This window comes from Bubalus bubalis, chromosome 5, assembly GCF_019923935.1.
Source record: "Bubalus bubalis isolate 160015118507 breed Murrah chromosome 5, NDDB_SH_1, whole genome shotgun sequence".
Lineage (NCBI taxonomy): Eukaryota > Metazoa > Chordata > Mammalia > Artiodactyla > Bovidae > Bubalus > Bubalus bubalis.
The window spans coordinates 4,619,997-4,642,541 of NC_059161.1; the positions used below are offsets into that span (position 1 = coordinate 4,619,997).

At 44.2% G+C, this 22,545-nt stretch overlaps 1 protein-coding gene across 3 annotated transcripts in view; it reads right to left on the reverse strand.

Moving 5' to 3' along the window:
- CRB1 (crumbs cell polarity complex component 1) overlaps positions 1–22,545 on the reverse strand; it is a 217,625-nt gene that overhangs the window by 49,101 nt on the left and 145,979 nt on the right. For all 3 annotated transcript variants that reach the window (XM_044942640.2, XM_006064879.4, XM_006064880.4), the window contains 2 exons: positions 8,102–9,061; positions 414–961 (listed from right to left, as the gene is read on the reverse strand). In XM_044942640.2, coding sequence (XP_044798575.2) covers positions 414–961; positions 8,102–9,061 — 1,508 coding nt within the window. The remainder of the gene's footprint in view (positions 1–413; positions 962–8,101; positions 9,062–22,545) is intronic.

The window sequence follows — 22,545 nt, forward strand, 5'->3', positions numbered from 1 at the left end:
TCACTCTATGGACTCTGGGGACTTCCCTGGTGGTCCAGCGGTTAAGACTTCACCTTCCAAAACAGGTGGTGTGGGTTCAATCCCTGGTCAGGGGATCAAGATTCCACATGCCTTGAGGCCAAGAAACCAGAACATAAAACAGAAGCAATATTGTAACAAATTCAATAAAGACTTTAAAAATGGTCCATGTCAAAACAATCTTAAGAGACATTAAGGAGAGGATGGGATGATTTGAGAGAATAGCACTGAAGCATACATATCACCACATGTAAAACAGTGACAGCTGGATGCATGACGCAGGGAACCCAAAGCCGGTGCCCTGGGACAGCCTGGAGGGCCGGGTGGGGTGGGGTGGGAGGGGGTTCAGGAGGGAGGGGACACAGTGTGGACAGGGTCCGTGTGAGTAATCTTACCTCACACAGATTGTCTCCGGGGCAGCCTTCGGTCACATTGACAAGAACGGCACTGTGGGCTGCGTTGCTCGTTGAATTTGGGAAGAATTCCAGGTTCTCGTTGTTTAGCCTTATATCTTGGATACAGCCTTTGAAGAATCCACCACTAAGCTCAGTCTCTCGCCTGTCAGGCAGTCCACCAACATAGAGGACATCTCCTCTTTGGAGTTTCCACGTAGGAGCAGAAAGAAATCCTAGATTTTGTGACGACTGATACAGTTCAATTTTATTTGGCTTGATTTTCAAAGATACCAAGCGGACATTTCCGTCGCTGAGAACAAATGTTACTAATAATTTGGGAGAACCTGGAGTCAGCATCGCTAGCCTGCCATGCTCTAGCCAGACACGGAGGTACTGGTAAGTGCCGTTTCCCAGAGCTAAGAGCAAGCCGGCCGGACGGCGTGTTCGAACAAACATGGAGAGCGTGAGGTCCTCTTCATAATCCTTGTTGAGATGAAAAACAGCATATCCAGGAGAGTCATCTTGGCCAAATCTGCCTGCCACATACTCTTTAATATCAAGATAGAGGAGGAAAAACCAAGAAGAAACATCTTAAGATTCACAAGTAAAAAGCAGCAAAAGATTACACACACACACACACACATACACACACACACACACACACACACACACACACACATATATATATTGCAATGCATATATGTTGTTGTTTCTTCACTCAGTCATGTCCAACTCCTTTGCAACACCATGGACTGTAGCCCTACAGATTCCTCTGTCCATGGGACTTCTCAGGCAGGCAAGAATACTGGAGTGAGTTGTCTTTACTTTCTCCAGGGGATCTTCATGACACAGGGATTGAACCCATATTTCCTGCATTGTCTGGTGGATTCTTTACCACTGAGCCACCAGGGACATATATATATATTCAGCCTTATTTTTTACAAATACAGCCATATTTTTTAAAGTTCAGGACAAACTTATTCAATAGAATGACAATTTAGCCTGACTTTCTGAACTTGTGGGTTTACTTTATTCTGAAAATTAGATTTCGGTGTATAGTTTATAGCTGAGGTCCACTGATCACAAGGAGGAAGAGAAGATTTCTGCACTGATGAAACTCCACACCTCCTCCTCACTGCCCTGAAGAGGTGGGACTAAAAGGAGGGAGACCAGATACTACCCTGTTCCAGCTTGGCTTGGAGAAGTCTGGGGAGCAAGAGCTCTTCCTCCAGGACATGTAAGCAGGCTATTTGAGCAATCATTGTCTTTGCTATATGGGGAGCATCCTCAAGCAAGTGGCATTAAATCTAATTATTCCTTACAAAGGACAGAAATCAAGAATTAGATTGGCAAATCCTCACTTGGAAAGATAACCCTGACAATAATAGGAGGTGAGGCAGCTGAACAAAGGAAGAGGAGGACTCTTCCTCCTGTCGTCCTTGGTGGGTAAAGAAAGGCGTGGAGCATACAGAAGTTGGACTCAATCCAAAAGCTGAGTTTTGAACTCACCCAACATTTCCTATGGACAGAGAGGTTTCTAATGCATGGACGTGGCAACACTATGGGTGTGCCTCACCACAAGAAAACCCTTGAGGAGCATGAAAATGAATGGACATGGACCTTCAAAAGCATCAATGATACAGTAGAAACAAAAGTTTTCGTACTCCTAAAGCTTATATTTGGAGAAGGCAATGGCACCCCCACTCCAGTACTCTTGCCTAGAAAATCCCATGGATGGAGGAGCCTGGTAGGCTGCAGTCCATGGGGTCACTAGAGTTGGACACGACTGAGCGACTTCACTTTCACTTTTCATTTTCATGCATCGGAGAAGGAAATGGCAACCCACTCCAGTGTTCTTGCCTGGAGAATCCCAGGGACGGGAAGCCTGGTGGGCTGCTGTCTATGGGGTCGCACAGAGTCGGACATGACTAAAGCGACATAGCAAAGCTTATATTCCAGCTGGGTAGAGGTTATGTGGTATGTGAGGTGGTGACAGTTTCTTTGGTATAAAATAAGTCAAGCAGACAATGGGATTACAGAGAGCTGGGGGTGGGAGTGGAGCCTGCATTTTAAATGGAGTTGTCAGGGAAGAGCTCTGAGAAGGTACTATTTTAGCAAAACCCCATAGAAAGGGGTGATATTATTGCAGAAATGCAGGAAAGAAATGACGGTCTTGGATCAGTGGTCATGGTGGAGATGGGGAGAAGTGATCAGATTCTGGAAATGTTTTGGTAGGACCAACAGGATCTTCTGGGGCAAGTTCATCTCCAAGGTGTTTGGTCTAAGTAACTAGAAGCATTGAATCTCCATTTGCAGAGATGGAGGAGAAAACAGTAGGAATGGATTTGGGTTGTGGGGGGTGGGGGGAATGGGATTTCATATTAAATTTAAGATGTCCTATTAGATATCCAGGTGGAAGTGTCTAGTCAGCAGTTAGATAAAGAGGTTCAGGGAAGACATTTGGCGTGAGCCATAGTGAAGAGGAACTAAAAAGCCTCTTGATGAAAGTGAAAGTGGAGAGTGAAAAAGTTGGCTTAAAGCTCAACATTCAGAAAACGAAGATCATGACATCTGGTCCCATCACTTCATGGGAAATAGATGGCGAAACAGTGGAAACAGTGTCAGACTTTATTTTTCTGGGCTCCAAAATAACTACAGATGGAGACTGCAACCATGAAATTAAAAGACACTTACTCCTTGGAAGGAAAGTTATGACCAACCTAGATAGCATATTCAAAAGCAGAGACATTACTTTGCCAACAAAGGTTCGTCTAGTCAAGGCTATGGTTTTTCCTGTGGTCATGTATGGATGTGAGAGTTGGACTGTGAAGAAGGCTGAGCGCTGAAGAATTGATGCTTTTGAACTGTGGTGTTGGAGAAGACTCTTGAGAGTCCCTTGGACTGCAAGGAGATCCAACCAGTCCATTCTGAAGGAGATCAGCCCTGGGATTTCTTTGGAAGGAATGATGCTCAAGCTGAAACTCCAGTACTTTGGCCACCTCATGCGAAGAGTTGACTCATTGGAAAAGACTCTGATGCTGGGAGGGATTGGGGGCAGGAGGAGAAGGGGACGACAGAGGATGAGATGGCTGGATGGCATCACTGACTTGATGGACGTGAGTCTGAGTGAACTCTGGGAGTTGGTGATGGACAGGGAGGCCTGGCGTGCTGAGATTCATGGGGTCGCAAAGAGTCGGACATGACTGAGCGACTGATCTGATCTGATAGTAATTTTGGATTTGCCAGTGTACACATGGCTTTTAAAGCCATGAGACTAGATGTGATCACCAAGAACATGAATCTAGAGAGAGAAGAGGTCCAAGAGCTGAGCCCTTAAGCATCAGGCATGTGGAGGTAAAGGAGCTGATAAATGAATAAGACAGAAAGAGAACCCAGAGAGTGATGCCCCCAAGCCTAGGGAAGGAAGGGTTTTCAGGAGGAAAAGTAAAGCAAAAGTGAAAGCCACTCAGTCATGCCCAACTCTTTGCGACCCCATGGACTATACAGTCCAGGAATTCTCCAGGCCAGAATACTAGAGTGGGTAGCCTTTCCCTTCTCCAGGGGATCTTTCCAACCCAGGGATTGAACCCAGGTCTCCCACATTGCAGGTGGATTCTTTCCCAGCTGAGCCACCAGGGAAGCCGAAGAATACTGGAGTGGGTAGCCTATCCCTTCTCCAGCCAATCTTCCTATAACAGGAATCAAACTGGGGGTCTCCTGCATTGCAGGTGGATTCTTTACTAGCTGAGCCACCAAGGAAGCCTTTCAGGAAGAGGGGGTATTCAACAGTGGTAACGGTTGCTGAGCAGTCAAGGCAGGTGAGGACTGAAAACTGACTGCTGAACTTGGCAACCTGGAAATCACTGATGCACTAGACAAGGGCATCACCTTAAAGATATTACCATCTTCAAGTCTTCACATCCCCATCCTACCCAGAAAAGTGGAATATTACAACATATTTAAATGATGCCATATGGTTCCACTGAAGTTTGAACAAAGGTGGGACATATTTTAGTTTAGCTGAACTACAGTGAAATTTGCTCAGGCAACCATCGTGTTTGAAGACCTTCTGCATAAAAGGCTTCATTTTCAAAATTTCATCTCGATTTCTTCCAGGATCATTACAGCTCGAATCTGCATTTGGAGACCACCCGCTCCAGCGAGCTACAGGTGGCTTTCAAAGCGCGCCGTTAGATGCAACAGTCCGTTTGAAGAGGCTAACATCTCTGAACACACAGCAGCGCTTTCATGTGAGATAAAATGTTTAATAAGGAAAGCTGGCTCTTGAAGTTCCCGAGGTTTGGGAAAATGCACAGAATCGCTCTGCTCAGGGGTGGTCCCTGCTGGTCATCCTGGGACGCCTACAGCATCGCTTTGTGGATCCAGATTAAAAACACAGAACACAGAGCGGTTTCTTTCTCTCAGAAGCTTGACTTTTCAGCAGTCCTGTTCGTCTTCAGAAGTCACAAGCACATAGTCAGAGCACGTGATTTAGTACATGATTTTAGAAGCACCTGACGCCACACATGACTTGTCTGGGACACGGAAAGAATGATTCTCGTATGTGTTGTTGATGTGTCCTGGAGAGGGATGACAAATACGGCTGAAAAGTAACTTCAAGTTTTAATGATTGATGGACTGCAACAAGAAGAAACGTATTGAGAATAAATAAAAGCCACTTGGGTCTAAACGCCCTTCACTGGTTTAGGGCGGAAGAAGCAGAACTCTGAGGCACCATTGGTGAGAATAGCTCAAAGTGAGCCTATCGCAGAATGTGGCTGCCAAAGGTCAACATGGTCTTAGGCTGCAGAATAGAAGAATGTTCTCCAGAATGAGAAGGTCACAGTCCCATGGCACTCTGCACTCTCAGCTCATCTAGGAGCCAGATAAGCATATTTATTCCCAAGCAAGCAAGCAGCTGATAGAGGGTCTGAAAACGAGCCCCTGAGGAAAGCATTAGAAGAAGCTGGATGTGTTCAGCATGATAGGCATGACAGCCTCGACAGTACAAGACTTGTCTCCAAATACTTGAGTTCTCATGGAGAACACATGTAAGCAAGATTGGCATTGGCTTCAAGAGTTACAATGCAGCCAATGAACGGAAGGGTAGGTCATCCTACATTATTTCAGGACCAAGAAACAACTTTTAGGGGATTTCTGGAAAGATGGAGGACGAATGGGTTCTCACGCCTGGCGGTGCATAAGCAGAGCTCTCGGCCACTACACTCGGCACGCACAGCTGTAAGAAATTCAGTCATGGAGTGAAGGACATCCGATGCCTAAGAAGCTCTAATTCCAAGAGGGTAAGAGTCTCAAAGTTTAGGTGTATAACTGAAGATAAGACATATGTCAATTGCCTCTGTTAATGAAACATCCTCTGGAAGGAATGAGATCAGTGACACGTTATACTGAACAGTATCTTGGAAGCTCCCCATTCCTGGACACAGCCAGGATGACAAGATAACACTGATATGGAGCATTAAAAAATGATGCCTAAAGAATCATGTCTATGCTTCTAAGGAAGCACAGACACTTGCAGACAAGTTTTGAGAAAATTTTCTCTGAACTCTTCTTGTTGTGAGACACTTGATTATTTTTAAATGATCAGCTCTACAATACAGGAAGCCCCTCTGTCTTCCCTGTGTAGTCAGCCAGCTAAATTCTCCCTCCAGTTTGTCTGTTCCTTGCAATGGGTACCATGTTTGGGAAACACTGAGCTGGGATCAAGACCTGGGTGAAGTTCCCCTTGTACTTTTTAGCACATCTCCCTCCTCCTGCACGTCTGTGCACAATGACAGAAAGGTTCCAGGTTGTCCCATATAGCTTGCAAGCATCTTGTGTGATGGGATAAACTCCCCAGCAAACATTCCTCAAAGATGACAGCAAATACAGGGCACTGTGGGGCTTCCCAGGTGGCACTAGTAGTAAAGAATCTGCCTTCCGATGTAGGAGACTTAGGAGATGCGGGTTTGATCCCTGGGTCGGGAAGATCCCCTAGAGGAGGGCATGGCAACCCACTCTAGTATTCTTGCCTGGAGAATCCCATGGACAGAAGAGCCTTGAGGGCTACAGTCCATGGGGTCACAAAGAGTGAGACACGACTGAGCGGCAGAATGCACACAAGGACGCTTTGAATTTATGACTAAGAGGTGATATCCGAAATATAACTTTTCTTAAACTTATACCAAGAATTTCAGAAACAGAAGACTTTACAGAACTTACTCCCTAAGGAGATATCTTCTGAAGCTTTTTCATGAGGATTAACCAGTTTCAAATAGTGGAGGGGCAGCAGGGTGTGGGAGAAGGAACTTGGAGGAAGACAGGGGACAGGTAACCGACTCAGGAACTGGGTTTCAAGACTGTGAGTTTTCCAAGTTGGAAAAAAATAAAGCAAACCAGAACCCACGAGACTGGCATCTCTTGAATCTATTTACCAGGACAGTTAGCATCACTGCAGTCAGTAGCAACCCCATGGGTCACCGCACTTGGAAGCTGGTCAAAATGACTCAGCATCTGTTTGTTATTTTGTATATGTAGGAAAAATATTGCCTTGGGTCAATTAGATTTTTCTTCAAAAACTGAACATTGCTGCAGTATAATTTCTCCCTTTCTCCTTTAAAAAAAAAATCTCAAAACAACTTGCCATTCCATTTAAAATATTACTTAGAGCTAGTAGATGCCAGACCTCATTGTCAAGCAGGTCCGTGATTTGTAATGTATATTGTGGTCGGGGGAGACCCATGAATAGCGTCTAATAATTCTCAGCCCTTCATACATGGAGTAGGGTACAGACCAAGGCTGGTTTCAATTTCACTTCATATAAAGCACAGAAGACTATTTACCAGATGTCGTCCCTTTTCAAATAACTCTCAAATCTTGGGGTGAATTACAGCTCACTTCAAAGCAGTCTGTTGCAATTACCTTTCTGACATTTTCAGTGCAAAAGAATCATAATAAAAAGGAACAGGTATATATTGATCACTATCAACAGCGATCTTTGGAACGATGTCGGAAGTCAGGCTTTTGAAGTGCATTTCAAACTCATCTGCTGGAGAAATTACATCAATTAGTTTATGGCATCTACCCAGTTTCCATGTTATTACTTTTTAAAAATATTTTCTTTCTTGGACACGTAAGTAGAATACCTGTTTTCTCCAATGCAACTCTTAAAAATACACCTTTGAATAAAATTGGTGGTTTATAAAACTGCTAAACTGAGGCATGATTTTGGAGCAGGTGTGAACTGCATAGAAAGGGGGGGCAACAAAGTAACTGTTTCTTAGGAAAGAAACTCCTACTAGGCACGAGCCATTGAGCTGTACGCACGAGCCATTGAGCTAGGACTTGGTATTGACTAGTTTCATGGCCTATTCTTCAAAAAGACTGCTTCCCTTTCAAGTAAAATATACAATAAATTTCTGATACACCACAAATGATAAGATTGTAGCAGCATTTTGTAAACACCAAGAAGGAAACCCGCTTGGATGGGAGCTGTGGGCTTAGTTTTTGCTTCTCTGCATGGCTGAAACCCTGGCGTGGGCCGCCTTCACTGAGACGGAACTAGTGCACACCCCAGGCTCCTCCGTTTCCCGTCGGCGGGCAGCCAGCAGCAGCGTCCTTTGGGGTCGTCACTGCCAGCAGCAGCCTGGCCGTTAAGACCCCGGCCCCCCAGCCCCCAGCCCCCTCACCTCCGTGACAGCCGCGGCCGCGGTAGGGCCTGTAGCACTCACACTGGTGGCCGAGCCACAGGTCGAGGCAGCGTCCTCTGTCGCGACACGGCTGGCTCTCACACCAGTCTTTTCGGGCGCAGCCTGCCCTGACGTTCAGAGACTGGTCGGATGAGAGGTTCTCTGTGGTGATGGCATTCGAGTCCAGGTGCACGTCTTGGAGGCAGCCTACGAGCGAAGGTGCGGATGGTATCCTATAGACGTTAAGCAGAGCATCACCACTGTGGGCTCTTCCTTCTGGCAAACCCCCCAAAAAGGAGTTCTGGAGAGTACACGCTGATGACCCATCACTTTCAAATGGAGAAGGAGCCCTAGCAACGCATGTCCCCATGCAAGAGTCGTCGCGTAGGGCGAGGGTCACAGCCTCTGCAAACGTCGCCTCCACCGTGTGCCACCCTCCGTCGCTGGTGTCGTGGGGGATGAGCAGGACCACCTTCGGCCGATCGCCAACTTGAATGGTCAAGTGGACAAAGCCAGCCAGCACCTCCAGCATCACAAACGCGTCCCGGTCACCCCGGAAGAGCAGCAGGGCCGCTGGCTGGATGGTCTGGAAACTGAGGGCTACGGTACAGCCTGAGTCCTGGGCCAGAGCTGAGCCACTTGAGACCCGCAGGAAGCCACTGCCCAAAAAGGACAGCGTGGTGACAGTTCCACACCGTGACCCGGTGTAGCCAGGGGGGCACAGGCAGTCGAATCCGTGCTGGCCGTCGTGGACGTGAGGGACGCACGTCCCGTTGTTTAGACACGGATGATCGGCACAGCCCAGGAGAGTATCAGAGCAGTCCCTGCCTCCAAAGAAGACTCCAGAATGGGGATCAAATGGGCAGTGGCAAGTGTAACCCTCAGGCGAGTTCTCACAAGTGCCCCCATTGCGGCAAGGGCTGGACGAGCACTCGTCCACGTCCTCTTCACAGTGGACTCCTGTTCAAGGACAGAGAACAGACCTGAGTTACATACAGTCAGATCGAACACAGACACCTCACATCATCTTCATGTGGAATCTTGCGGAGGGGCAGACGGGCTCAGGTTTAGGGCTGTAACAGAGAGAAGCGTGAATCGTGGTCGAGGGTGTGATCATTCTGCCTGTGAGGTGCATGGAAGGGCCGTCACAGCAAGCCTGGAATTCTTCCTCTAGAAATCGGCTCCTTGCCATGTAGAGTGGCTGACTCAAATTATCACCGACAGACACATATGTGACACTGAATATCGTAACAATTTTTTTTTAAAGAGAGAGATTGCTATTAGGATCAAATCTAGGCACAAACTATTTGTTTGGGGACTTAAATCCCAGATATGGTTTATGCCGCCATGGGCTGCTAATTTCACTCTGTTCTACTTGGGAACAGCAATCTGCCTTCTCCATTTTTGGCAACTCCCCGTAATCCCTAGTGGCTTCCCTGGTGGCTCAGATGGTAAAGAATCTGCCTGCCAATGCAGGAGATGTGAGTTTGATCCCTGGGTCAGGAAGGTGCCCTGGAGGAGGGCATGGCAACCCACTCCAGTATTGTTGCCTGGGAAATCCCATGGACAGAGGAGCCTAGCCGGCTACAATCCACAGGCTCGCAAAGAGCTGGACACAACTCAGCAACTAAAGAGCAAGAACATAATCCCTAGACCCATAGACAGTGCAGACGCCTCTCTCTGCAGAGGCTTCTGAGGAGAATGGAGGGTCCCCTCTCCTGCTCACCAGGATTCTAATATAAACCGTGAAAACTATCCAACAACAAGCCCTGGCTTCTAGCTTCTTCACTTTCTTTTACTCTTCTTCCTGACTCTGAAGTCAAAAAAATTTTTGATACCTAATTAGAGAACTCATTAAATGAATTCTATTAGAATTCTAATAGAATTCATCTAATCCAAGTAACAAAAAGAAACATAACACTTTGTGAGAGTGATGGTTGCGGTTTTTAAGGAAGTTCAAATGCACAAATGGTGCTAACAGAAACGGACATGCGTGTAGCACTTACACAGTTTTGCCAACACCGTGACCCACATCACGTGTCTGTGCTTACTGAAAGCTCCCGTGCTTTCAGGGCAGATGGGCTCAGCTCCCCTTCACAGATAGTTTTGAAGCTTAGAAAGACTGGTGTCTAAATTCCAAAGCACTTATACAATCTGGTTTTTAAAATGCAGTGGGACACTTTCTCTTTTTAATTGATAATTTAGTGCATTCCTGTTTATTATTATTACTAACATGTCTGTCTAACTTTCCCAATGAACTCCATGCCTAAATGCCCACCTTTTAAATTTACTCAAAGGCTCCCATGTTGATAAAGCTGGGTTTGAATCCCAGCTAAGATAGTGAGCAGGCTACATTTACTTTTGGTGTCTAGGTCTTCTGACCTACAAAACGGGGTTAATAATAGTACCTGCAGTACAGTTCAGTTCAGTTCAGTCGCTCAGTCGTGTCCGACTCTTTGCGACCCCATGAATTGCAGCGCGCCAGGCCTCCCTGTCCATCACCAACTCCCAGAGTTCACTCAGACTCACTTCCATCAAGTCAGTGATGCCATCCAGCCATCTCATCCTGTTGTCCCCTTCTCCTCCTGCCCCCAAGTCCTCCCAGCATCAGAGTCTTTTCCAATGAGTCAGCTCTTCGCATCAGGTGGCCAAAGTACTAGAGTTTCAGCTTTAGCATCATTCCTTCCAAAGAAATCCCAGGGCTGATCTCCTTCAGAATGGACTAGTTGGATCTCCTTGCAGTCCAAGGGACTCTCAAGAGTCTTCTCCAACACCACAGTTCAAAAGCATCAATTCTTCAGCACTCAGCCTTCTTCACAGTCCAACTCTCCCATCCATACATGACCACTGGAAAAACCATAGCCTTGACTAGACGAACCTTTGTTGGCAAAGTAATGTCTCTGCTTTTCATTATGCTATCTAGGTTGGTCATAACTTTCCTTCCAAGGAGTAAGCGTCTTTTAATTTCATGGCTGCAGTCACCATCTGCAGTGATTTTGGAGCCCAGAAAAATAAAGTCTGACACTGTTTCCACTGTTTCCCCATCTATTTCCCATGAAGTGATGGGACCGGATGCCATGATCTTCGTTTTCTGAATGTTGAGCTTTAAGCCAACTGTTTCACTCTCCATTTTCACTTTCATCAAGAGGCTTTTTAGTTCCTCTTCACTTTCTGCCATGAGGGTGGTGTCATCTGCATATCTGAGGTTATTGATATTTCTCCCGGCAATCTTGATTCCAGCTTGTGTTTCCTCCAGTCCAGCGTTTCTCATGATGTACTCTGCATATAAGTTAAATAAGCAGGGTGACAATACACAGCCTTGACGTACTCCTTTCCCTATTTGGAACCAGTCTGTTGTTCCATGTCTAGTTCTAACTGTTGCTTCCTGACCTGCATGCAAATTTCATGAACAGTATGAAAAGGCAAAATGATAGGATACTGAAACATGAACTCCCCAGTTCAGTAGGTACCCAATATGCTACTGGAGATCAGTGGAGAAATAACTCCAGAAAGAATGAAGGGGTGGAGCCAAAGCAAAAACAATACCCAGCTGTGGATGTGACTGGTGATAGAAACAAGGTCTGATGCTGTAAACAGCAATATTGCATAGGAACCTGGAATGTCAGGTCCATGAATCAAGGCAAATTGGAAGCGGTCAAACAAGAGATGGCAAGAGTGAATGTCGACATTCTAGGAATCCGCGAACTAAAATGGACTGGAATGGGTGAATTTAACTCAGATGACCATTATATCTACTACTGCGGGCAGGAATCCCTCAGAAGAAATGGAGTAGCCATCATGGTCAACAAAAGAGTCTGAAATGCAGTACTTGGATGCAATCTCAAAAACGACAGAATGATCTCTGTTCGTTTCCAAGGCAAACCATTCAATATCACGGTAATCCAAGTCTATGCCCCAACCAGTAATGCTGAAGAAGCTGAAGTTGAATGGTTCTATGAAGACCTACAAGACCTTTTAGAACTAACACCCAAAAAAGATGTCCTTTTCATTATAGGGGACTGGAATGCAAAAATAGGAAGTCAGGAAACACCAAGAGTAACAGGCAAATTTGGCCTTGGAATACGGAATGAAGCAGGGCAAAGGCTAATACAGTTTTGCAAAGAGAACGCACTGGTCATAGCAAACACCCTCATCAACAACACAAGAGAAGACTCTATACATGGACATCACCAGATGGTCAACACCAAAATCAGATTGATTATATTCTTTGCAGCCAAAGATGGAGAAGCGCTATACAGTCAACAAAAACAAGACCAGGAGCTGACTGTGGCTCAAACCATGAACTCCTTATTGCCAAATTCAGACTTAATTGAAGAAAGTAGGGAAAACCACTAGACCATTCAGGTATGACCTAAATCAAATCCCTTATGATTATACAGTGGAAGTGAGAAATAGATTTAAGGGCCTAGATCTGATAGATAAAGTGCCTGATGAACTATGGAATGAGGTTCATGACATTGTACAGGAGACAGGGATCAAGACCATCCCCGTGGAAAAGAAATGCAAAAAAGCAAAATGGCTGTCTGGGGAGGCCTTACAGATATCTGTGAAAAGAAGAGAAGTGAAAAGCAAAGGAGCAAAGAAAAGATATAGGCATCTGAATGCAGAGTTCCAAAGAATAGCAAGAAGAGATAAGAAAGCCTTCTTCAGCGATCAATGCAAAGAAATAGAGGAAAACAACAGAATGGGAAAGACCAGAGATCTCTCCAGGAAGGACAAGGAATCCTGGCATGCTGCAGTCCATGGGGTCACAAAGAGTCAATCATAACTTGGTGACTGAACAATCAAAAAATAATCATCCTTATAGGTAATAGAGAGCTGACATAGGAATTACAGGCTATATTCTAAAGGAGAGTTCTAATGCAAGTTTCATTTAACTGAACTTACAACAAGTTCTTCTAAAACTTTATTGTTAGAAGATATTTTACTTAGATTTGATTTTCACAGGATTTTGAGCACAGAAAAAATTAATCTGCAAGCATTTAATTAAGAGGAATACTGAACAACTCATGAGTTATAATCAAAGTGAAACACCTTGTCCCCACCCATTGTGCTTTTCAACATATTTAATGGAGTAGGGGGTAAAAGCTTGGATAAAATCTCCAGCAGACTCCAAGTCTTTTCTGCAGAGCCTTGAGTAATAATAGTCTTAAGGGCATATTTTAAACACCGATGCTAAATAGTCCTAAGAACCATGAAGTTTTAGTACATTTCAGAATTGAATCTTCTTTTTCCGTCTGCCAGGTGGACTTCAGGCTGCCTTGGAAATGACTTAAGGAGCTCCCCCTTCTTTTTCCCTCCACTCCGCCCCGCTACCCTTCTAGACTTCTGCCTGGGAGTCAGAAGGGTTCAGAAGGTATTCCCTGCAGGTGCTGGTGGTGGATGCTCCACGCTCCCTGAGACTGGCAGGTGCTTCAGGAGGACTTATTCTGGGGGCTCTTTCTTGGGTCCTTGGTCTCCGTTGCTCCAGTGAACACCGCAGTTCCCTTGGACTGCAAGGAGATCAAACCTGTCAATCCTAAAGGAAACCAACCCTGAATATTCATTGGAAGGACTGATGCTGAAACTGAAGCTCCAATACTTTGGCTACCTGATGCAAAGAGCCAACTCATTGGAAAAGACCCAGATGCTGAGAAAGCTTGAGGGCAGGAGGAGAAGGGGGGGCGACAGAGGATGAGAAGGTTGGATGGCATCGTCAACTCAATGAACATAAATTTAAGCAAACTCCAGGAGACAGTGAAGGTCAGGGAAGCCTGGGGTGCTGTAGTCCATGGGGTTGGAAAGAGTTGAACACGACTGAGTGACTGACCAACAAGCCAGGTTTTAAGGAAAAAGCATTGAATGAGAGATTGTTGTAAATCTTTAGTTGTGTAAACTAAAAATTTTAAATCAAATCAATCAATAAATATTGATTACATATCTACTGCATATAAAAAACACTGTGGATAACATGGAATAAAAACTGACCCCCATCCTCACTAGTTTAATGGAAAAATAAGACAAATGTGTGAAAAATTAAATGAAAGTGTAAATTAAGACAACATTAGAGAGAACACTAAACAGGGTATAATGGGTTCTAAGTGAATCGTATGAATGGCAAATAGATGAACAATGGCTGCTCTGGAGAGAGAGTGATCTTCAGGATGGGCTGGATTGGGAAGATTTTGTAGGTAGAATTTAAGACAGGTTTTCAAGTATGGATCAGATTGGCAAAGACACATAAAGACTTAGACGAATCAACAAAAACTGTTTCCTGGAAAACCACTAGACGTTTAGAGGTGACAGTGTGCTTGGCAATCTAGTTGGCATGGAGGATTTACGCAGGAAAAGCAAGTTAGAAAGATTAAATGTAGCCAGATTGGAGAAGGTCTGGCATTGAGGGCGTTTTGTTTCAATTAATTAATTAATTTTTGGAAGGCAATGGGGATTAAGCTGGTAGTTGTTGAATGGAAGGCCGAGCTGCTTTCGCCTAAGGACCCATCCCACGGGATCTGTACCAGATGAAATGGGAAGAAACCAGAGACAGGAAGACACGAGGCAGCTGTGAGGATCATCCACAGCTAAGGTTAGGAGGGCCTGGAATCAGACACTTACTTCTTCATCATTACAAGTCTCCTTTCATTTATCTTTGGTCAGCAAGTAAGTACAGAGAGTGATATTTCTTTATGGTTGCTTACTGCATTTTATCTTGCAACTCCTAAAATTTATAGATTTAATCTTTCACAGAATAACTACCAATCACTTGATTATTAGTATGTGTTTCCTTTAAATATAAACAAGAAAAACTAGTTTTAGATTTTACTACCATCATGGGGAAAAAAGAGAGAGAGTCTAGTCTAGGTCAATAGGTCTGAAGAAAGGTCAATATTTAGGTCAATAGTCTGAAGAAAGTAAGAAGAATTAGATATTAAAAGTAGAAAGCTGATTTATGCTTTCGCTTTGCTTAAAATCTGTTCTATTGACATCTCCAACATAAAATAAGGTTAGATATATTTATTTCATGAACCTAGAAAATTAAAATGGGAAGAGAGACTGAAGCTTCTTTTCTTGGCTATTTGACTAGCTTGGCAAAGAATGTCTGCTGTCAATCAAGATAAAAGGATTAAGGAATATTTGTGGGATTACCTGTGTCATTCAGTCTTCTTAATGGGTATTTTAGTTGACAATGGGTTGGTTATTTAGGTCCTTGTATTTATAGAACAAGGTGGATTGCTTAAAGCTGTTATGTTGTTTATGTGAAGTCTATTCATTTAATTCAAAAAGGTCACTTCCTTTTATTTTTCTAAAATTCTTTTATTTGAATATCTGATTCTATGATAAGATTGTATTTAAAAAATAATCAAGATAGGGAAAATTCGTATTATCTGGAAAACCCCATATTTGCTGCTGCTGCTGCTAAGTTGCCTCAGTCGTGTCCGACTCTGTGCGACCCCATAGAGGGCAGCCCACTAAGCTCCTCTGTCCCTGGGATTCTCCAGGCAAGAACACTGGAGTGGGTTGCCATTTCCTTCTCCAATGCATGAAAGTGAAAAGTGAAAGTGAAGTTGCTCAGTCGTGCCTGACTCTTAGCAACCCCATGGACTGAAGCCTACCAGGCTCCTCCATCCATGGGACTTTCCAAGCAAGAGTACTGGAGTGGGGTGCCATTGCCTTCTCCATCCCATATTTATATAAGAATAAATTATATTCATGGATAAAAAGGACATAGACTTTATGTTTAATATAAATATCATGAACTGTTAAATGACCCTTTGCTATATTCCCACTTAGAAAGTCATAGCTAATGAAATATCTAATAGAAAATTATTTCTACAAAAATTTATATACAAGTAAGTTTCATCTTTCTTTATTTTAAATGACTCAGGTGTTTTCTTTATTTTAATAAATAGAAATCAAGAAAAAATTAAAGTCCAAGGACTCGTTGCCTAAACCTTCCCTGTACTCATTACTTTCTGCTACTCAAAACTCATAATTTTCAGTTGATAGTAATCTCTAATATAGCATTAACACTAGTTGCTAAATAACCATCTTAAACACTGTAACAACGGTACCAATCACCTTATGCAAGTAATAAGAAAAGAGTGAGTTACCTATGAGCATTGCCATTAAAATGTGAAAACCTTGGGTCCTGGCTCCAAACATTTTCCTGTAGAAAAAGGGATATCCATCCAAACACCTACTAGGTTGACAGGACCAGTTTCTGATGCTTTTCTACCATTTTCCAAAAGCGTGTCACTTTCTTCCTTCAGGCAGAGGCTGTGGGACTTAGTCTGGGTGCCGGATCACTGGGGCTTAGTGTAAGACCCATTTGCGCTGCTTACCAAGCAGACTTGTTACAGCCTTAGTCTCTCCTCAGTCCTGGCGCCTCTCCTTTCTAAGTCCCAAGAGCAAATGTTAACAGGAACACGGCCACCTCTATCACAGAAGGAGGCGTTTGGGGGGCTTGACAGACAGACTGGAAATTCTGGTAACTTCTATCATGGACCATTAGAGATCGATTTTATTTTTTCTTCACAACAATGAAAATGGTTTCTGTTTTCATTTTTTCCCCTATTTTGCTTTCAACAGCAGTTAGGAAATTTATGGCAGCTTTGAATCTATTGAACGTCCATGCAGGGCACTGGCAAAGAGAAACTAAGGAAAGAGCAGGGGTTTTCATCCGACTTCACAGATTGTGGGCAGTTACTTGTGTGATGCTCCCAGGCTTCAATTCCACTTCTCTGTGAAAAAAAAAAAAAAAAAAGACTATGCTCTGTTCGTCTTAAATATAATGGCATTTGATGCTGTGCAATAGGACAATTTGAATACGTGAGGTGTTTGGGACATACTTAGAGGAGCTGGTGCTTGACGGTTTTGTTTTGCTCTTTTTTTAACAGACCTGAGGATCTGCAGAGGTTTCACTCGGGCAAAACAGGCTGAGACCTCACCAAGCGCCACAGAACTGCCTCGGGGCCTGAAATCCTTACCGCTGGAGCAATTTCTGTAGGCTGAGGTCTGGTCTCTTAGAAGGCTTGAAAGGATGAAAATATTACCTGAGAAGGGTGGTAGCTGTGTCATGAGGCAGGACCAGTGCCTTGTCATGGGTCAGTGTATAAGCCTAAACATCTGCCAGGGGGCTTCTCTGGTGACTCGTCAGTGCAGGAGACAGGGGTTCAATGCCTGCTCTGGGAGGTTCCCACGTGCCACGGAGCAACAAAGTCCGCGTGGCACAACTACTGAGCCTGTGCTCCAGAGCCCGGGAGCCGCCACCCCTGAAGCCTGGCGCCTGGAGTCTGCTCTCCGCAACAAGAGAAGCAGCTGCGACGAGAAGCCCACATGCCACTAGAGGGTAGCCCCGCCCCTTGCCACAACCAGACAAAAGCCTACATAGCCGCGAAGACCCGGCAAAGCCAAAAATAAATTTAAAAAGTTATTTTTAAAAAGTCTGCCATGGATCTGAGTCAGAGAGGCTGTGATGGAAACCAGGTGATAAGGAAAATTCATTGCAATAAGTATGTTCCTTCACTCACTGATTATTTCTTCGCCCTTTTAACTGTGCTGGATGAATGAACATCACTCAGTATTCACTCATCCTTTTAACAGGTGCTGGAAATAGGATGTGAGCAAAAGGAGCCTTGGCTCTGCTTCACGGGAGGGAACATGGGTTACCCAGGTTTACAGCCCTGTGGAAGGCTGGGCAGACGGGGGTCTCGGGGACCATAGGACCAAGCCAGCCCATGGGGGCTAGAGCAGAGGGTGCGGTGCAGAGGAGAAGCAACATATTCAGAGTTCTGACCAATGGATCAGCTCAGAGAGAAGTTTCTAGCGACCATCAGGGAGCCAGAATAATGAAATAGAATAAACAAAGAGTAGGAGCCTTGAAAACTGATTTTCAAAAGCCAACTTTGATATTTTCTAGGCTATGAGGACTCGGGCAGGCTTCCCAGGTGGCACTGTGGTAAAGAACTCACCTGCCAATGCAGGAGACACAAGTGACGGGTTTGATCTGTGAGTCAGGAAGATCCCCTGGAGAAGAAATGGCAACCTGCTCCAGTATTGTTGCCTGGAGAAACCCGTGGACAGAGGAGCCTGGTGGGCTGCAGGCCACGGGGTTGCAAAAGAGTTGAACGTGACTGAGCATGCACACGCAGGGGAGCTCAGGGGAACTCAGGGAGCTCAGGGGAACTCAGGGAGCTCAGGGGAACTCAGGTGAGTAGCTATTTTTTAAGCTAACACTAATGTATGAAGTGGACATAATAAAGCCTATTAAGCAGTTATTTCTGTGTGAGCAAAATGAGAACTATAAATGCTTGGGGCATAGTAATATTTCAAAAGAACTTCAATAATTTGTGTGTGTGTGTGTGTAATGGATAAATAAACTTGAATATAAATGACTAGAACTAAAATGTAGAAGGCACGCTGACCAAATTTGCAGGCAACGTGAACTTGTTCAAGATAAGGACTCCTCTGAACCAGAAATGACGGGCCAACCCAACAGTTGTTTCCCCTACACATCTCGCCCTCTTCCTTACGGCCAGAGCACACCTCCACCGTAATGGATGCCGATGACAGACTCTCTCACATCCTCCCTGATAGCTGGGCCACTGGCACGTGACCCAGTCCCAGGCAACGGAACCTGAGGAGGCTCTGCTAGGGGGCCTCTGCAGAGGGCTTTGCTTCCTAACAGGAACAGATATGCGGCCGTCCTCTGATACTCTCTTGTAGATATATCCTGCGGCTGTCACAGTGGAAGGTACTATCTAGGGCAACGAAAATGATAATCCTTCTGAAACTCCAGATGTCTAATGCTTTTAATCCTTTCAGTTCAGTTCAGCCGCTCAGTCATGTCCAACTCTTTGCAGTCCCGTGGACGGCAGCACACCAGGCTTCCCTGTCCATCACCAACTCCTGGAGCTCGCTCAAATTCATGTCCATCGAGTCGGGGATGCCATCCCCGACCATCTTATCCTCTGTGGTCCCTTTCTCTTCCCACCTTCAATCTTTCCCAACATCACGGTTTTTTCCAACGAGTCAGTTCTTCGCATCAGGTGGCCAAAGTATTGGAGCTTCAGCTTCAACATCAGTCCTTCCAATGAATATTCAAGACTGATTTCCTTTAGAATGGACTGGTTGGATCTCCTTGCAGTCCAAGGGACTCTCAAGAGTCTTCTCCAACACCACAGTTCAAAAGCATCAATTCTTCAGCCCTTAGCTTTCTTCACAGTCCAACTCTCACATCCATACATGACGACTGGAAAAACCATAGACGGACCTTTGTTGACAAAGTAATGTCTCTGCTTTTTAATATGCTGTCTAGGTTGGTCATAGCTGTTCTTCCAAGGAGCAAGTGTCTTTTAATTTCATGGCTGCAGTCACCATCTGCAGTGATTTTGGAGCCCAAGAATATAAAGTCTGTCCCTGTTTCCATTGTCTCCCCATCTATTTGCATGAAGTGATGGGAACAGATGGCATGATCTTAGTTTTCTGAATGTTGAGCTTTAAGCCAACTTTTTCACTCTCCTCTTTCACTTTCATCAAGAGGCTCTTTAGTTCTTCTTCACTTTCTGCCATAAGGGTGGTGTCACCTGCATATCTGAGGTGATTGATATTTCTCCCAGCAAACTTGATTCCAGCTTGTGCTTCATCCAGCCCGGCATTTCAGCTGATGTACTCTGCATGTAAGTTAAATAAGCATGGTGACAATATACAGCCTTGACGAACTCCCTTCCTCATTTGGAACCAGTCCTTTGTTCCATGTCAGTTCTAACTGTTGCTTCTTAACTGGCATACACATTTCTCAGGAGGCAGGTCAGGTGGTCTGGTATTCCCATCTCTTTCAGAATTTTCCACAGTTTGTTGTGATCCATACAGTCAAAGCTTTTGTCATAGTCTAATAAAGCAGAAGTAGATGTTTTTCTGAAACTCTCTTACTTTTTCGATGATCCAGTGAATGCTGGCAATTTGATCTCTGGTTCCTCTGTCTTTTCTAAATCCAGCTTGAACATCTGGAAGTTCATGGTTCATGTACTGTTGAAGCCTTGAAGAATTTTGAGCATTACTTTACTAGCATGTGAGATGAGTGTAAGTGTGCAGTAGTTTGAACATTCTTTGGCATTGCCTTTCTTTGGGATTGGAAAGAAAACTGACCTTTTCCAGCCCTGTGGCCATGGCTGAGTTTTCCAAATTTGCTGGCATGTTAAGTGCAGCACTTTCACAGCATCATCTTTTAGGATATGAAATAGTTCAACTGGAATTCCATCACCTCCACTAGCTTTGTTCATAGTGATGCTTCCTAAGGCCCACTTGACTTTGCATTCCAGGATGTCTGGCTCTAGGTGAGTGGGTAGCCTTTCCCTTCTCCAGGGAATCTTCCCAACTCAGGGATCAAACCCAGGTCTCTCGCATTGCAGATGGATTCTTTACCAGCTGAGCCACTAGGGAAGCCCTTGAATCCTTTAATAGGAATTGCTATAAGAAGTACACTTCATAAGGAAATCTATAAATCAATTCCTTGAAACCATGTTGTTAGAGAAATTCTTGAAAAAACTAGGGAAGTTTAACCCAGAGAAAAGCAGGTACTAGGGAACATCAGAAGGTCTGCAAGGAGCTGGAAGTCCAGCCTGTAAAACTGTCTTTTTTGTTTGGTGCTACCAGGGAAAAGTGGCACCAACAGTAAGATGCCATAGGATGCTATATTTATGCTCACTATGCAGAATCTCGTGGACATCGATGCTGAGGTTCATAGAATCAGTTGTCTTGAAATACAGGAAGTTTCCTGACCTTGAAGATGTGCACATTTAGAAAGGATCACCATGCAGGGTGAATGCTACACAGAAAATTAAAGAAAAGGTGGGTTATAGAGTCCAGTGACCGTATAATCTTCCAGCCCCGAGATTCTATCATCATTTAGAAGTAAAAGATGTGTTGTATGCATCACTGCTAAGTAAATAATATAAGAAGAGACTTCATCAGCATAGCATGCTGAATACAATAAACTTTAACATCTTCATAACCTTGTCACGGTTTTTAGAATATGTTTAAAAGGAAAGAGTAGTAGGTTCCTTAGAAGGTTTCTACCAGAATCAGTGAGATAGTTATTCTGAGTCTATAGGTCCAGCTCCTACTGGGGGCTTATCCAACACTGTTTATCTTGCCAAAACCTCCTACCTCCATTTTTACTTGCTTAAGAGAACAATTAAGTTTTTTTAAATATATATCCATAATTTATTCTATGTTGATTATAGTTAAATTACAGTTTTCCAGAGGTCACCAGAAGTAATCTCAACCAGCCAGAACATAATCATGAAGATATGTTCTAGAAGTGTCTATGTTTAAAAAACAGAGATTGCAAAGTTAACTATATCCTCAGACCCTTGTTCACCAGATATTATTACTTTGTGTTAGTTGCTCAGTCGTGTCTGACTCTGTGCGACCACATGAACTATAGCCGACCAGGCTCCTCTGTCTGTGGGATTCTCCAGGCAAGAATACTGGAATAGATTGCCAAGCCCTTCTCCAGGGGATCTACCCAACCCAGGGATCAAACCCGTGTCTCTTACGTCTCCTGCATTGGCAGGTGGGTTCTTTACCACTAGCGCCATTATTTTAGACACAATTATTATTTTAGACACACACCTTCTGATGTGCCCAGTACCTGCCTTTCTCTGGGTTAAACTTCTTTACTTTTTTCAATACCTGGATTACCAGGTATCCAGAAAGAGAAGAGGACTCTACCATATATATTTTCAGCATCAAGAAATAATATTTGAGAGCTGGACAGTGAACTTGAGTGGATGGAGTCTAAGAACTGTGAAGGGCCCCAGCTCTGCGCACAGTTCACGGTTCCCACAATGACAGAGCGTGCTGCTACTGTCGTGTCAGAGGAGACGGAAGCCGCTCCTGGCGGTGCGACCGGGGCCCCGTCTGCATGACTCCTGAGATGAGCCTATTCCTTCTCTTCTAAATCAAGTTGCTTCCAAGGACAACAATGCAATGATATGGCAGAAAATAATATGTGAAAGTAAACCAGTCAGGAAATATTAAAAATAGGAGCAAAATCAATATCTATTTTAAGGCTGCACTCCATAGGACACTGACATTCAATAAACCAATAACATAAGTCATCAATAGAATGCCTAAGTGCATGCAACCTTTTCCACCCAGAAATGCAATAAAAGTGTAGTATATTTCTGAAATATTTTAACGCAAAATGGTGAAAAGAAAACATATTTTCCCACAAGAATCATACAAATGTTTTACATCTAAAGCTCTTTTACGTGGGCCACCCCCAACCTTAGTGACATCAAAAAAGCTGGATGTTATCACTGGTGATTATCTTTTTTATTAAGATGTGTATGTGTACAGCATCGAGCACGGGGCTGTTTCTTCACCATCCATTTTCCTTTGATCTATTTCATTATTGCACTATTCTAAAGTTTGATTCA